This window comes from Budorcas taxicolor, chromosome X (genome assembly GCF_023091745.1).
Source record: "Budorcas taxicolor isolate Tak-1 chromosome X, Takin1.1, whole genome shotgun sequence".
NCBI classification, from domain to species: Eukaryota; Metazoa; Chordata; class Mammalia; order Artiodactyla; family Bovidae; genus Budorcas; species Budorcas taxicolor.
In genome coordinates, this window is record NC_068935.1 from 42,887,743 (window position 1) to 42,905,025 (window position 17,283).

A 17,283-nucleotide genomic window follows, 5' to 3' on the forward strand; every position below is an offset into this window, starting at 1 on the left:
CTTCCAGTTCATCCCACCCTCCACTTCCCCATTCCACCACGTCCACATGTCTGGTACATCTACATCTCTATTACTGCCCCGCAAATAGGTGAATCTGTATTATTTTTCTAGATTCCGTGTGTGTGTTAAGTCAGTTCAGTCATGTCCGACTCTTTGAGACCCTATGAACTGTAGCGTGCCAGGCTCCTCCATCCATGGGATTTTCCAGGCAAGAATACTAAAGTGGGTTGTCATGCCCTCCTCCAGGGGATCTTCCCATCCCAGGGATAGAACCGGGTCTCTTATGTCTCCTGCATTGGCAGGTAGCTTCTTTACCACTAGCACCACCTGGGAAGCCCGCCCCCTAGATTCCATATATATGCATTAATATATGATATTTGTTTTTCTCTTTCTGACTTCACCTGTATGACAGACTCTAGGTCTATCCACATCACTACAAATGACCTAATTTCATTCCTTTTTATGGCTGAGTAATATTCCATTGTACATATGTACCACATCTTTATCCATTCATCTGTTGATGGACATTTAGGTTGCTTCAATGTCCTGGCTATTGTAAATAATGCTGCAGTGAACATTGGGATGCATGTATCTTTTTGAATTATGGTTTTCTCAGGGTATATGCCCGGTAGTGGGATTGTTGGAACACAGGGTAGTCCTATTTTTAGTTTTTTAAGGAAGCTCCACACTGTTCTCCATAGTGGCCATATCAATTTACATTCCCACCAACAGAGTAGGAGGGTTCCCTTTTCTCCACATTCTCTTAAGCATTTATTGTTTGTAGATTGTTTTTTGATGATGGACATTTGACTGTGTGGATCACAATAAACTGTGGAAAATTCTGAAAGAGATGGGAATATCAGACCACCTGATCTGCCTCTTGAGAAACCTGTATGCAAGTCAGGAAGCAACAGTTAGAACTGGACATGGAACAACAGACTGTTCCAAATAGGAAAAGGAGTACATCAAGGCTGTATATTGTCACCCTGCTTATTTAACTTATATGCAGAGTACATCATGAGAAACGCTGGGCTGGAAGAAGCACAAACTGGAATCAAGATTGCCAGGAGAAATCTCAATGACCTCAGATATGCAGATGACACCACCCTTATGGCAGAAAGTTTAGAGGAACTAAAAAGCCTCTTGATGAAAGTGAGAGAGGAGAGTGAAAAAGTTGGCTTAAAGCTCAACATTCAGAAAACGAAGATCATGGCATCTGGTCCCATCACTTCATGGGAAATAGGGAAACAGTGGAAACAGTGTCAGACTTTATTTTGGGGAGCTCCAAAATCACTGCAGATGGTGATTGCAGCCATGAAATTAAAAGACACTTACTCCTTGGAAGGAAAGTTATGACCAACCTAGATAGCATATTCAAAAGCAGAGACATTGCTTTGCCAACAAAAGTCCGTAGAGTCAAGACTATGGTTTTTCCAGTGGTCATGTATGGATGTGAGAGTCGGACTGTGAAGAAAGCTGAGTGCTGAAGAATTGATGCTTTTGAACTGTGGTGTTGGAGAAGACTCTTGAGAGTCCCTTGGACTGCAAGGAGATCCAACCAGTCCATTCTAAAGGAGATCAGTCCTGGGTGTTCATTGGAAGGACTGATGCTGAAGCTGAAACTCCAATACTTTGGCCACCTCATGCGAAGAGTTGACTCATTGGAAAAGACTCTGATGCTGGGAGGGATTGGGGGCAGGAGGAGAAGGGAACGACAGAGGATGAGATGACTGGATGACATCACGGACTCGATGGACACGAGTTTGAGTGAACTCCGGGAGTTGGTGATGGACAGGGAGGCCTGGGGTGCTGCGATTCATGGGGTCACAAAGAGTCGGAATCGACTGAGTGACTGAACTGAACTGAACTGAACTGATTCTGACCAGTGTGAGATGAAAAAATATCAGACACTTCACAAAGTTTTGCATGTCATCCTTGTCCAGAGGCCATGCTAATCTCTTTATCATTCCAATTTGGGATATTTGTGGTGCTGAAGCAAGCACAAGATAGTTTCTTTTAAATTGCCTATATTTTCCTGCCAGCTGGATTAGAAAAGCAAGCTCTGTTCTTTTTTAATCAATTTATGTTTCTCTTTTTATCTCAGTGTTTCAGCCATACCCCACTCCCCATCAATCTGCTCAAAAAAAAATTATAGTACATTTTATTGTTCACAATAGCTACCAAATAATCATTTGTTGACCAAGTGCACAGTCCCTAACTCTGAAGAGCCAAACAATTTAAAAGAATCCTTAACTTTCTGGGGCTGAACAATTAGGAGAAATTCAAGGATATGTGAGAAGACAGATGCTGTCTTGACCATCATTTTCAGGTTTTATTCATTATTCATATCATTCTATCTAGTTCCTTTTACTCTTTATGTAAATCTTTTGAAAGGTTTTGGTGTTTGTGGTTCGTGGGCTTGGGATCAACTTGTATCTGTATTGGTCTTGTGATAACTAAAGGCTAACGTGTTGCTTTAAAGTTGCCATGACAACGGACAAAATAAAGAAGTGATTATGACATGTTTGTGGGACACCTTTCACAGGAAAGAGGCAAGGGGCAGATGGCAGCAGACTGGGACACAGAGAAGAGCACCACAAGGGTCAAGGTATACATCTAAGCAAAACAACAACTCAAGATCATGGCACATGACTGCAGAACAGCAAATACTGATCAGGGAACACAGCCAGGTTGGTATAATAATGTGTGGGTAAAAATGGGAAGTAAAAATAATTTCTTTAAATATTGTGTTTGCCACTCTAGTATATAGAAATGTTTGTTTTTGTAGTACTTGTTCCTTTTGACTTTCCAACTTGAGTATGTCCTGTTTCTATTTTTACAGGTTTTAGGTTCCTGTCATATAGCTGAACTTAAGTTAAAGAGAATCCCTCCTTTTTGGTAGTAGCTGGAAACTATTGTTATCTCATGTATTTAATCATTTCATATTCTTAATCCCTTTTCTCAAAACTCTCTCTTAGTTGCTCTTTCCTTATTTTATTATACCTATTTTCTTAGTGTTATGTACTTTGTTGTAGCTTGGTCACTAAGTCCTGTCCAACTCTTTTGCGACCATTTTAAAAAACTAGATATCAGTAATGTTTAGACATGATGAGATTTGATTTGTCTCTTCATTCACTGCATATCCATTAAACCTTATTGCCTGCCAAGAATATTAACAAACTCTTTGAAAAGTAAAATAAGCAGTAGATTGAAAGTAAGAGCTCTTTGTTCTCTGATGTACTCCATATTTTTATCTTATTCAGATGGTTTCGTTTTGACCCTCTGTTCTGTATTTAACCACTGCCTCTGCAGTCACTCTGAGTAAAGGCTCAGTTTTAGCTGCCATCTTTCATAAACTCTCCAGCTTACCCTGGGAAATTCCACAGTGGCTTTCAGGAATTTTGGTACCAGCCCAGATTCTATTGCTACCTAGTTATGTGCCATTAATCTCTCCGGAATTTTATCAACTGTAAAATAGAAAATATTTACCTAATTTACAAGATAGCTGTGAAGGACAAGTTACTTAAACCTGTTTTATTTATAAAATAATTTAATAACTATTTATTGAGTGCTTGCTTGTTCAGAAATAGTGTCCAGAGAAATATCCAGAGGCCCCTGGTCTGTCTTTCCACTTAAATAGAACAGCAGAGGAATCTTGGCTTTGCCACTTAGTAGTTGTAATTTGAGTAATCCCTCTGAGCTTCAGTTTCCTTCTTTGAAAAATGGGCATTGTGATGGTGCCTATCTCACAGAGTTACTGTAAGCATTAAATATGATCACATATTTCAAGTGCTTAGGACAGTACCTGGCACATAATAAATGGCCCCCAAATGGTAGCTATTGTTAACCTGTCTTATATCAGGAATGGAGACTCCAAATCGTCCTCATGTCAGGGATTTAAGTAACCTAATTCTGTCTAATATAATTACACTTTTCTTATTCTATTCTCAGAATGAAGAATGATTGTCATCTTTCATGTTTATGACATAAACTTGTCATGAACTGTTTCAAGATAATCCTATTTATTTTAAATTCACCACTGATTAGCTGAACAGGGTTAATGATAGAACCAATTGAGATAAATATGTGAAAACATCTTTTTAAACTGTAAAGTGCTATACCGTGTTATGATTCTTTTAATTAATAACTCCCATTTCAATCGTTTCACTTGCCTTCTCTGCCATTTCTCTATATGGTTCCTAAGATGGGTGGTTTTTCAAAATTATTAGTATGGAGTTAAGAGGTGGTAAAAAAAAAATTCTAAAAGAGCAGTTCTTACAATGTTAAATGGCAACACTGATTTGAATGGATACTAAATTCAACACACACAGACACACACACAGACACAACTATTAGCGCAATTGGTTTCAATTGTGTTAGGACTTCAACATGATCCTTTGAGAGCGGGTGGTCCTACACACACACACACACAGACACACACAGACACACACACACACACACACACACACACACACACACTCTATTAGCGCAATTGGTTCCAATTGTGTTAGGACTTTAACATGATCCTTTGAGAGCGGGTGGTCCTCTCCTCCACCGCCACCCCCAGGCTTTAGTGTTTTTTACATTGCAAAGGTTTAGGTTGTCTTTTGTAACAGGATGGAAAAATTCATGAGAGGTAACAAGCTTGTTGCCTCAGTCATGAGACAATGAGCTAACCCAAACTGAGTATTAGATTTAGGGCGAAAAGATGGCGCTCCCATACACCTTATTTCCATCCTTTCTTTCCTAAATAATGCTTAAGGAAACCATGCTAGGGTTAACACGGGAGGAGAGGAGGAACAACCAAGGTGAATCCGCACTAGGCAGAGAGAAGAGAGTGCCTGGCTTGCGAAAAAAGGCTCCTTCACTGCGCGTGCGCCCGCTTCACGGCGGACACAGGCGCCTGTAATAATGTTCATTGCTTACGTAGTAAACGTGCGTCAGCGGGCCGGACCCAGGACGCATGCGCAGAAGCGCAGTGCCCAAATGATTCTGCAAGGCAGTGGGTTGTAGTTTTTGTTTTGACGGGAAAGGCTTACCCGGGTTTCCTTGGCTGAGGGAAATAAAGGAGGATTCACGGATTACGATAAATTCCTCATGTTCATTACAGGCTTGGAGGTGGAAGATCTCAGTGTTAGGTGCCCCAAGCTTGGAGTTAGGAGGGTCGGAGCCAGTCCTGTCCCACTTTGTGCCCAATGGTGTTAGGGATGGTAGGGCTGCAAAAGTGAGCACGCACTTGTCTAAGAACTTCCTTCTCTCTCTTCTTTTTCCTCTCTCCCCACATCATCTCCTCACGTAGCTGACTTCTTATGTGAACGGGAGCCAGAAAAACCAGAGAGCTCCAAACTAAGCTTCTGCACGGACAGAGCACGGGAGAAAATGGAACTACAACTGGAGGTGCTCCCGAGTTCAACCACTACAGAAGATAACACTTTGAGGCGATCCAGCAGCGCCCCTTTGATCAGTGGCCTTGGGTGAGCAGGATTGAGATATTGGAGGAGGCCTGCGCGGGCGGGAAAGGGTGGCAAGAGTTGCAAGAAAGTGACTTACAATAGCATTCCCACTTCTTGACTCATCGAGGTTCTGCAGGTATCTCCCTTGCTCCTGGTGACCGGAAGATCCCACTCTCAGCCTGGGGGCGGGGGGAAGGGGGACGGGCTGGCTGTAGGGCAAGGGCACAAATGAAACGTGACGTCCTCTTCTGACAGTTCATCAGGATCCAGGACCCGAAAGCAGCAACTATTTGGTGTGGAGCACGGCTTTCTCTAAGTTCACCCCATCTCTTACCCACACCATTGAAGAAATTGTGTACTCCCCACCCTCGCCTCCAGATCTGTAATGGCTGTAATTTTTGTCATTCTCTCATCTACTTTGTCACCTCTGACCTTCACCTTAGCACACTCAGAGTGGGAATGGTTGGCAAGTAAATAAGCTTGGGCCTTTTTACACCTAGTTTTTATTTGAACAAAAAGTTTAGCTATCACAGAAAATTGATTTCCTACTTTTGTATTCTCAGTAACCTACGTTGGCCCTACTTAGTTCTTGGCAGGTGAAAGTTTTTTTCTCATATGCATAAAACAGATATGTATATATGGCACATAGACAGATATGCAGTATATTTGTATTAAAATCGTGTGGGAATTCTCGAAGAGGAGCTAATGAGGGAGGAAATGCCTAAAAAGACTCGAGATCTGATGATGAAAAAAGGTTTAAAAGATTAACTGATGGTTAACTGTATTTCTTGCATATATCCAAAGATCTGGCCTGACTCAACCTTATTTCTTAAAATAGAATTTTAAAGTGAGATCTTGGATTTCACATCCCAGTATTATAAGTTTTTCTTAATATTGTAAAAATGTCTGAAAAATGCCTTCACTGCATACATTTTATTAAGTTTGCACCTCACCTTTTGCTGGCATCATCCTACTTGATAGCTGTAATTCACAACTGTTAGATGAGAACTCAGGAGACCAGATCTACCCTCCTTGTTTAATGTATGGGCTAACAGGTCCATCAATCTCCAAGATGTCATAGTCAGTAATCGATCAGTACTAGGAAGCTGTGGCTCCAGACTCCTAAGCTAGTGCTTTGTCCACTGGCTCAGAGGGTAAATCATCTGCCTGCAGTGTGGGAGACCCGGGTTCGATCCCTGGGTTGGGAAGATCCCCTGGAGAAGGAAATGGTAACCCACTCCAGTATTCTTGCCTGGAGAATCCCATGGACAGAGCAACCTGGTAGGCTACAGTCCACGGGGTCGCAAAGAGTTGGACACGACTGAGCGACTTCACTTCACTTCAGTCAATATCTAAGCTGACTAATTAAATAAATGCAGCTTTCTGGTCTTTTGAGTTAAGGGAGAGTATGTTCTAACAAAATGAAACACAAACTAAGAGTGACCTGAAAATAATACATTACCTTATAAAATAGGCAGATAGAAAAATAAGGGGTGGAGACAGCTCTGCATGTTGTACCGAGAAAAAGAACATGCTATAAATTCAGGATTCTACTGTAAATCCTGTTGTGTGAATAAATGAATTGTTATGGGTGCACTCTGCTAGTAGAAGAAAATACTTGAGAATGTTCATTTTATTGAAAAGCTCAATGAAATGAAGAAACAAGTCACAAATATGTAGATGATGGAGAATATATATTTGCAGGAACATGTGGATTCTATTTAATATATTAAGTGCTGGGGTGGGGGGTGAGGGGCAGCTGACCAGGTCCCTTGTCCCAATCCTCAAAGTCCTGGAAATAAAGAGAGTGATCACAGTTATCCCTTCATACTTTACTTTGTTCTGCAAAAGATTGGAAATGTGTATTATATTAGAGCATGGTTACAGTGTAGAACTCCATAGCTTAAGATCCTGATGCTGGACATGAATTTTTGTACAGAATGGTGAAGGGCAGTTGCATATTTCTCTAGTAGGAATTAAACCGAAAGATAGACCAAGTCCAGGGACTCTTGTCTATCAAGAAGAAGTAGCATAGGAATGATAGATGGCATGCCTGAGGTCAAGGAACTGGTCCAAGTGATCTGAGGGCATATTTTGTGCTGTTGTGACAAGCTTAGCATGTAATCAACAAGAAAAATTTAGAGCAGAATTACAGGGAGCCTTAGTTGCATTCCCTGGTGGCTCAGATGGTAAAGCGTCTGCCTGCAGTGCAGGAGACCCGGGTTCGATCCCTGGGTTGGGAAGATCCCCTGGAGAAGGAAATGGCAACCCACTCCAGTACTCTTGCCTGGAAAATTCCATGGACTGAGGAGCCTGGTGGGTTACAGTCCATGGGGTCGCAAAGAGTCAGACATGACTGAGCGACTTCCCTTCACTTTAGTTGCATTCATTTTCTTGCAGATTCTTTTCAGTGGAGTATGTCCACTGCTCACTGCACTTTCTTTTACTTGGCCTTTCATACTCATTGCCTTGCCTCTTTCACAGCTTACTAAATATTGTTGCACTTCTTTGAAGCAGTTTTCCAATTTTGTTTGATGTTTCCTATGTATAAAGACTTGTCTCCCTTGCACCAGCATTTGCAGAATTTGTTGTGTAAGTGTCAACTCTTTAATACAAACATCACTATTTCTTAAGTTCCTGTACATTTTTGTATTCATCTTGTATTAATAAAAATATCAATGTCAAAAGTTTTGAAGCTCTTGATTCTATCTTTAGCCCCTCAAGGTGGCTGACTTCACTACTGGTGTCAGTGATTTTATTTAAAGGTATTTTTTTCTTCTACTTCTGTGGCCCTTATTAGAGATTAAGTTCTTGGATTTCTGCCAGTGCCTTCCCTCTTTAAATACCACTAGTCTGACCCTGCATTTAAACTGTTAGTGCCTCAATTCTGTTTGAAAGACAAGCTATTGCCTGGGGGCCAAACTGATTGGTTTTGCAAATAAAATTTTATTGTAACATAGCCACACCCCCTTGTTCACTTACTATCTTTGGGCCACTTTCATACTACAGTGGCAGAGTTGAGTAATTGCAGCAAAGATTGTATGGATCACAAAGCCCACAATATTTACTGTCTGGCCCTTTACAGACTTTATCAACCATCTAGATCCTGTGGAGGAGGGCATGGCAACCCACTCCAGTGTTCTTGCCTGGAGAATCCCATGGACAGAGAAGCCTGGTGGGCTATAGTCCACGGAGTCGCAAAGAGATGGACATGGCTAAAGCGACTGAGTGCAAGCACACTGGTTTTATAAGCTTGTATTAATACAAACCTGGAAGAAGTGGGTTGCCATTATGTACACATTACTATATATAAAATAGATAACCAATAAGGACTTAATGTATAGCACAGAGAACTCTACTGAATACTCTGTAATGCTTGTATGGGAAAAGAATCTACAATAGAGTGTATACATGTATATGCATAACTGATTCACCTAGCTGTACACCTTGAAACTAACACATTATAAATCAACTATATTCCAATAAAATTTTTTTTAAAAGAATTACCTCCCACATGCAAAAGACAGTGGAAATATGCAACCCATTAGTGACCCTCCAACTTCCTAGTAGTAACTGATAAAATATATTCCTGTTCTCGTAGGGGAAAATGACTGGGAAAGGAAGTAAAATATACATATACACATATCCTCTCATAAACATTGTTACTGCCTATTATATGCAAATTACTGCACTGCAAAGATGTATCTCAAGGCTCAATAAGCTTTTAATAGGGAAAATGAATACTGAGAAGACTTAAATGTATGGTCGAGTAAGATCTGTGCTTAGAAGGGAAAGAAAGTCCTAGGGTAATTAAAAGAAGGGAGTTAGAAATGACAGGATTGGTGAGGAATACAAGAAAGTTTCTTGGATTAGATGGCACTTAAGATGGGTCCTAAATTGAAAGCAGACTGGAAGAAAGGGGGCCAGGTAACTGAACAGCATTTCAAGAACATGGAATAGGCTTGGAAGTAGGAAAGTATAGGTGTATTCTAGAATCCTGGTCAACTCTGCCTGGATCACTGACTCCCAAATGTTTACCTACTGACCAGTGCTGATCCCAAGTGACATTCTACCTAATCCATGGCTTTAAAAAGTTAAATACAGCATACTTTCCTGGGCATTACTGTATTTTACTCTGACCTGTATTGTCAGTCCTGCTTTTTTTTTTTTAATAACAAAATGCCCTTTTATAAATGAAATGATGGTAGTTGATGAGATTTTTTTTTAATGACCTTACCTGGCAAGAGAAAATGCAACTGCATGTTTGTGCCAAGATTTTGTTTTGAAATTTTCCTGGTCTGTGAAATCCAAAAGTCTGTGGAGCTAAATTGTGGAGGGCTTTGAAAATTATAGTGTGTGTGCCTAGTTGCTCAGTCGTGTCTGACTCTTTGCGACCTTGTAGGCTGTAGCCCGCCAGGCTCCATCTATCAATGGGGATTCTCCAGGCAAGAATACTGGAGTGGGTTGCCATGCCCTCCTCCAGGGCATCTTCCCAATCCAGGGACTGAACCCAGGTCTCCCACATTGCAGGTGGATTCTTAACCGTCTGAGCCACCAGGGAAGCCCAAAAGTTATAGTAAAGAATGTAACTGAATTCAGAAGGCAATGAAGAGAATCACTGAAAGTTGTGAGCAGGAGAGCAAGCTGATTGCAGTAGGAAAAGAACAGAGATGAGCTGACCAATTAGACTATTACAGAGTTGGTGGAAAAGTAAGAATGCTTTGAATTAGTTTTTAGCAAGGAACCTGGAAAGCATGATGGACATGAAAAATCATGGGTAAAACCTAAAAGAACTGGCACTTAATTGGATATAGGGAGTGGAAAAGAACATGGTAAAGATAGGTTATTATCATTAGGGAAACCTGGACGAAAGGTACACAAGAACACTCTATATTCTTTTTGCAATTTCTTGTGAGTCAGTTTCAAAATAAAAAAAGTTATAACAACATACTTTACTATATTTACTAGGCAATCAACAAGGACTTACTGTATAGCACAAGGAACTCTCATCAATATTCTATAATAACCTAAATGAGAAAATAATTTGAAAAAAGATATATATGTATGTATAACTGAATCACTTTGCTGTATATCTGAAACTAACGCATTGTAAATCAACTAGAGTCCAATATAAAATAAAAATGCTTCTAAAGTTATAACAAAATGAAAACATAAATAGGGAAAGATTTCTTCAGGGTCCCAAGCTCAAATCAGGTCAAGGCTGGCTAAGCAGGCACTTTCACAGCTGACGAAACTAGGAACATCTTCAGCAGGCAGTGGTTGCTCAGCTCAGTTCATTGTTGCCATGGGGGAATGTGATTCAGTGTGGCAAACTCTTGCAAAATTTCAACAGAAGCCAGAAACCTGGAATCCGAATTCTTTATGTGAAATCTCCATAGTTGTTCCAAGTGTGCACAGCTAATTAATAAAAATTTTTAACACTGGGTAGGCCAAATGAGACATATCTGAAAAGCTCATTTCTATTGACCCTGCTAGTGGCTATCCCTCTCATCCATGTGAATGTTTGGGAGTCCAGAGGAAATTGCTGCTAGCACATAATAGCTTCAATCACAACTTTAAATTGGTTACAGCTTTACACAGAAAATGATGTGTCTCTAAGGCCACAATAATTTATACTTATTCTTGGTAGCATGATTAGAGGTAAAAGGGCATGCTTGAGAATTCCTTACCTTTCATGGACGCTTGTTTAGGTTCAGTCAACTAAGGATTTGTGTGTGTGTGTGTGTGTGTGTGTGTGTGTGTGTGTGTGTGCATGTTTTATTTTCTACAGCTGCACAGCTGTCTCCACAAAGAAGATATTTACATCAATGGCAATGTTGTTTAAGGATTTGAAATCTTATTTCTTAAAAAAAAAGTTTGTAATGAATTTTAAATGACAAATGTTTTCCTTTTCTTCTTAGTGATAGTTCACAAGTGTTACGATCTGATTCAATAACAACTCGAAGAAACAGTGCAACATGTATGACACAACACAGTCTGGTAAGAAAATGCTTGTGCTGCTGCTGCTAAGTCGCTTCAGTCATGTCTGACTCTGTGCGACCCCATAGACGTCAGCCCACCAGGCTCCCCCATCCCTGGGAGTCTCTAGGCAAGAACACTGGAGGAGGTTGCCATTTCCTTCTCCAATGCATGAAAGTGAAAAGTGAAAGTGAAGTCACACAGTCATGTCTGACTCTTCACGACCCCATGGACTGTAGCCTACCAGGCTCCTCCATCCATGGGATTTTCCAGGCAAGAGTTCTGGAGTGGGTTGCCATTATCTATTGTTGTTGACCAGTGGTTCTCAAACTTGAGTGTGAATCTGGAAGGCTTGTTAGAACAGATGACTGGCCCTCAACCCCAGAGTTTATGATTCAGGAGTTTTAGGGTGGGGCCTGAGAACTTGCATTTCTAAACAAGTTTCCACTTTGAGAAACATTGTTCTAAACAGTAGTGAAGGAAAAATAATCACACTGACTGCAGTTATGATTGGTGCAGCTGCTGCAGCTGCAGGAGAATGAACTTTTAAATCCCATGTGGATTTAACATTGAGGTTTGTTTTTACATATAAAACCATCTGGCTTCCAGTTTTTAGAAGAACAATCTGATTTTGAGGGGGAAATTTGCAAGTTCTCCTAAGGGTAATTTTCAGGCTTATAGCTTGACTTTATCTCATATTTATCTTGAATTGAAAATATAGTTTGTTTTTCATGGTGTTATAATGCCGTCTCTAAATGATAACTCATCTACTAATTATCCTGTAAACATAGGAAATATGCTTGTACGTCAGTAAGCCAAAGTGAATAAATGTTTCACTCTAGGAATCATTTTGTTGAGGTGAAATTCATATAGCACATAGTTATTTTAAAGTTACAATTCAGGGGCATTTGGTGAATTCACAATGTTATTCAACCACCACGTCTCTCTTGTCTCAAAAAACACACATCCTTGCCTTATTCCTGATCATAAATGGAAAGCTTTCAGTCTTTCATCATTGAGTATGATATTAGCTAAAGGTTTGGGTAAATGCCCTTTTTCATGTTAGGGAAATCCCTTTCTACTCCTGCTTGCTGAGTCTTTTTTTTTTAATCATCAAAGGATGTTGAATTGTTTCAGAGGCTTTTCCTGCATCTATTCAGATGATTATGTTGTTTTTTCCTCTCCATTCTGTTAATATGATTTACTACTTTGGTTTTCTTTTATTGAACCACCTTTGAAGTCCTAGGATAGATCTCACTTAGTCTTGGTGTATAATCCTTTTAATGTACTATGGGATTTGGTTTGCTATTATTTTGTTGAGAATTTTTCCACTTACAGTCATAAGGGATATTGGTCCATAGTTTTTTTATAGTATCTTTGCTGACTTTGGTGTTGAGGTAATGCTGATATTATAGAATGTGTTAGGGAATGTTCCTTCTCTTACATTTTTGGCAGAGTTTTATTAAGATTGGTGTTGATTCTTTAAATGTTTGATAGAAATCACCAGTGAAGCCATCTGGCTATAGACTTTTTTGTTGGGAGGTTTTGGAAACAGAGTCTCTCTCTTTACTTGTTAACAGGTCTGTTGAGATTTTATATTTCCTCTTGAGTTAGTTTGGTAATTTGTGTGTTTTTAGAAATTTGTCCATTTCATTTAGATTATCTGCTTTGTTTATATACAATTATTCATGTATTTCTCTTACATGATTTAATATGATGAAAGCTATAGAACATTTTAATGAAATGCTATAGCTTGGATTCTATTTTAAAATATTGCTTTCTAATCTTAAAACTGAGCACTTTCCTCTTTATAAAATGATATTCAACATTATTACCACAAATGCAATAATAGTATATTGGGGGAAAATTAGAACTGTTCATTAAACAAATCTTTCTTCCTCAATCCATTCTAGCTAGAGTGAAAGTAAAGATGAAATGGAGAGAAATGACGTTGGAGATGTAAACTTGTGAAAAATCTTGTAGGGCCTTAAAAGTCATTTTAAAGATTTTGCACTTTGGGAATTGCCTAGCAGTCCAGTGGTCAGGATTTCACTGCCAGGGCCTGAAATCAAAACCTGGTTAGGGAAACTAAGGTCCCATAAGCCATGCAGTACAGCCAAAAAAAGGAAAGACTTTCCACTTTATCCTATTTTCAATGGAAACTCATTGAAGAATTCTAAGTCTGCGATTGACCAAATCACAGACCAATCTAAGTCTGTGATCAAATTTGCACTTCTAAAAAGATTAGCCTGGCTTCAGAGTAGCAAGTAGATTGGAAGAGGACCAAAGTAGATGTAAGAAGATCAGATGGGCAACTGTAATAACTCTGGCAAACAGCTGATAGTAGCTTGGACAAATGCGGTGGCAGTGGGAAGATCCATGAGATATTTGAAAAGTAGGATCAGTTGGTGATAGATTCGATGGAGAGTGGGACACAATGGAGGCAAAGATGATTACTAGCTCTCTGACTTGGGCAATTGATGGGATAGTGGAATTGATGGAAGGGAACATTGGCAGAAGAGTAGATTTAGAAGGGAAGATGAGTTTAGTTTTGGACTTGTTAAGTTTGAGGTTCTCTGATATCTTCAGGTGGAGATGTTATATATACAAGTTTGAAGCTTGGGATAGAGATCTGGGCTGGAGATACATTTAGGATCATTAATAGATCATTATTTGAAGCTATGGGAATGAATGAAATGACCTACGGAGAGAGTATAAGAGAAGAAGAGGAATAGGAAAAAGCTTTAAAAATCAATCTCAGAAAGTTCAGTTCAGTTGCTCAGTCTGACTCTTTGCCACCCCATGGACTGCAGCACGCCAGGCCTCCCTGTCCATCACCAACTCCCGGAGTTCTCTCAAACTAATGTCGGTTGAGTCGGTGATACCATCCAACTACTTCATCTTCTGTCGTCCCCTTCTCCTCCCACCTTCAATCTTTCCCAGCATCAGGGTCTTTTCAAATGAGTCAGTTCTTTGCATCAGAGGGCCAAAGTATTGGAGTTTCAGCTTTAGCTTCAGTCCTTCCAATGAATATTCAGGACCGATTTCCTTTAGGATGGACTGGTTAGATCTCTTTGCAGTCCAAGGGACTCTCAAGAGTCTTCTCCACCACCACAGTTCAAAAGCATCAATTCTTCGGTGCTCAGCTTTCTTCACAGTCCAACTCTCACATCCATACATGACTACTGGAAAAAACATAGACTTGACTAGATGGACCTTTGTTGGTAAATGAATGTCTCTACTTTTTAATATGGTCATAACTTTCCTTCCAAGGAGTAAGTGTCTTTTAATTTCATGGCTGCAATCACCATCTGCAGTGATTTTGGAACCCCCCAAAATAAAGTCTGTCCCTGTTTCCATTGTTTCCCCGTCTATTTGTCATGCAGTGATGGGACTAGATGCCATGATCTTAGTTTTCTGAATGTTGAGCTTTAAGCCAACTTTTTCACTCTCTTCTTTCACTTTCATCAAGAGGCTCTTTAGTTCTTCTTTGCTTTCTGCCATAAGGGTGGTGTCATCTGCATATCTGAGGTTATTGATATTTCTTCTGGCAATCTTGATTCCAGCTTGTGTTTCTTCCAGTCCTGCATTTCTCATGATGTACTCTGCATATAAGTTAAATAAGCAGGGTGACAATATACAGCCTTGATGTACTCCTTTTCCTGTTTGGAACCAGTCTGTTGTTCCATGTCCAGTTCTAACTGTTGCTTCCTGACCTGCATATAGGTTTCTCAAGAGGCAGGTCAGGTGGTCTGGTATTCCCATCTCTTCAAGAATTTTCCACAGTTTGTTGTCATCCACAGTCAAAGGTTTTGGCATAGTCAATAAAGCAGAAATAAATGTGTTTTTTTTTTCTGGAACTCTCTTGCTTTTTTGACAATCTCAGAAAAGGCTCCACCAAGTAAGACTATGATGGAATGGTCAGAGAGATGGGAGGAGACTCAGAGGAGAGTAGTACCATGAAAAACCACAGAAAACAAAGTGGTTAGACATGATAAAGACTGAAATGTGTCCTTTGAGTTACCAAAATGGAGCTTATTATGAACTTTAATTTGAAAGAAAGTTCAGTGGAGAAAAGGGTAGAAGAAGCCAGAATGGATTGGGTTAAAATATGACTGAGAGGCAAGGACCCATAAATGGCACTATACATATGAACTTGATTATCTGGGGACAGATTATCCTTTCTGCACCTTAATTTCCTCATCTGTAAAATGGGAATGTAATAGCTTCTGCCTCATAAGTTTGTTGTGATTGTATCAATCAGTGTAAAACACTTGGCACAGCAATGATACCTACTAAAAGTGAAAGTTGTCCAACTCTTTGCTGCCCCATGGACTGTAGCCCACCAGCCTCCTCTATCCATGGAATTCTAAAGGCAAGAATACTGCTAAATGCTCATTAAATATGTCTTTTACTAGTAATAGAATCTATGTAGAGAAACTAGGTACCTGGCATTTTTTTAAATGCATAATTTTCCTTAGGATTTCTAGGCTTTTAGTTCCCATAAGGTTCAGCTTAATATCATGTATATTTAAAATAAACCATCTTGTACAATGGATTGGGTTTGGCAGAACTGAAGTCATTTTACCTTATTTGATGATGGGAATTTCAAGGCTTATTGGTTTAGCTTGCTGTAACAGCATTATGCATATGCTTTATTTTGTTCCAAGTATTACCTCATTATAAAATTTATGGAGATACATATGTGCCTTCATTATAGATAGGCTGAATTATCTAGGAGAATGAAATGATAATTAGAATGTTCTGGGCAAAAGCAACAAAATTCAACTAGAAGTGACTTAAACAATAAGGGACCTTTATTATACCAAATAACAAGAAGTTTGTGAAAGGAGGTTCTGGGGTTGGTTACTTCAGTGGCTCAGTGATGTCATTAGAGGCCCAGGTTTCTTCCATCTATCCACTCCACAATCCTGAGCAGCCTCACTCACCTTTGTATCTAGTAATTAAACCCAGGGTTCAGAATCACATGTATCAGTTCAGTTCAGTTCAGTTGCTCAGTCGTGTCTGACTCTTTGCGACCCCATGAATCGCAGCACGCCAGGCCTCCCTGTCCATCACCAACTCCCAGAGTTCACTCAGACTCACGTCCATCGAGTCAGTGATGCCATCCAGCCATCTCATCCTCTGTCGTCCCCTTCTCCTCCTGCCCCCAATCCCTCCCAGCATCAGAGTCTTTTCCAATGAGTCAACTCTTCACATGAGGTGGCCAAAGTACTGGAGTTTCAGCTTCAGCATCAGTCCTTCCAATGAACACCCAGGACTGATCTCCTTTAGAATGGACTGGTTGGATCTCCTTGCAGTCCAAGGGACTCTCAAGAGTCTCCTCCAACACCACAGTTCAAAAGCATCAGAAGGTGCTCAGCCTTCTTCACAGTCCAACTCTCACATCCATACATGACCACAGGTAAAACCATAGCCGTGACTAGACGGATTTTAGTCGGCAAAGTAATGTCTCTGCTTTTGAATATGCTATCTAGGTTGGTCATAACTTTTCTTCCAAGGAGTAAGCGTCTGTTAATTTCATGGCTGCAGTCACCATCTGCAGCGATTTTGGAGCCCCCCAAAATAGTATGACACTGTTTCCACTGTTTCCCCATCTATTTCCCATGAAGTGATGGGACCAGATGCCATGATCTTAGTTTTCTAAATGTTGAGCTTTAAGCCAACTTTTTCATTCTCCACTTTCACTTTCATCAAGAGGCTTTTTAGTTCCTCTTCACTTTCTGCCATAAGGGTGGTGTCATCTGCATATCTGAGGTTATTGATATTTCTCCTGGCAATCTTGATTCCAGCTTGTGTTTCTTCCAGTCCAGCGTTTCTCATGATGTAC

At 40.0% G+C, this 17,283-nt stretch overlaps 1 protein-coding gene and 2 non-coding genes across 3 annotated transcripts in view; 2 read left to right on the forward strand and 1 right to left on the reverse strand.

Annotated features, from left to right (window-relative positions):
* Positions 1–1,896: 1,896 nt before the first annotated feature.
* LOC128070651 (U6 spliceosomal RNA) lies at positions 1,897–2,005 on the reverse strand. The gene has a single exon (XR_008201627.1). It is a non-coding gene; the product is annotated as a U6 spliceosomal RNA (small nuclear RNA).
* A 2,944-nt stretch (positions 2,006–4,949) lies between these two features.
* Positions 4,950–17,283, forward strand: part of LOC128069412 (P2R1A-PPP2R2A-interacting phosphatase regulator 1-like) — a 38,140-nt gene continuing 25,806 nt past the window's right edge. Inside the window, exons 1-3 of the mRNA XM_052662621.1 lie at positions 4,950–5,002; positions 5,300–5,474; positions 11,375–11,453. Coding sequence (XP_052518581.1) covers positions 4,987–5,002; positions 5,300–5,474; positions 11,375–11,453 — 270 coding nt within the window. The 5' untranslated portion in view covers positions 4,950–4,986. The remainder of the gene's footprint in view (positions 5,003–5,299; positions 5,475–11,374; positions 11,454–17,283) is intronic.
* On the forward strand, positions 7,625–7,696 carry TRNAC-GCA (transfer RNA cysteine (anticodon GCA)). Its single transcript has one exon. It is a non-coding gene; the product is annotated as a tRNA-Cys (tRNA).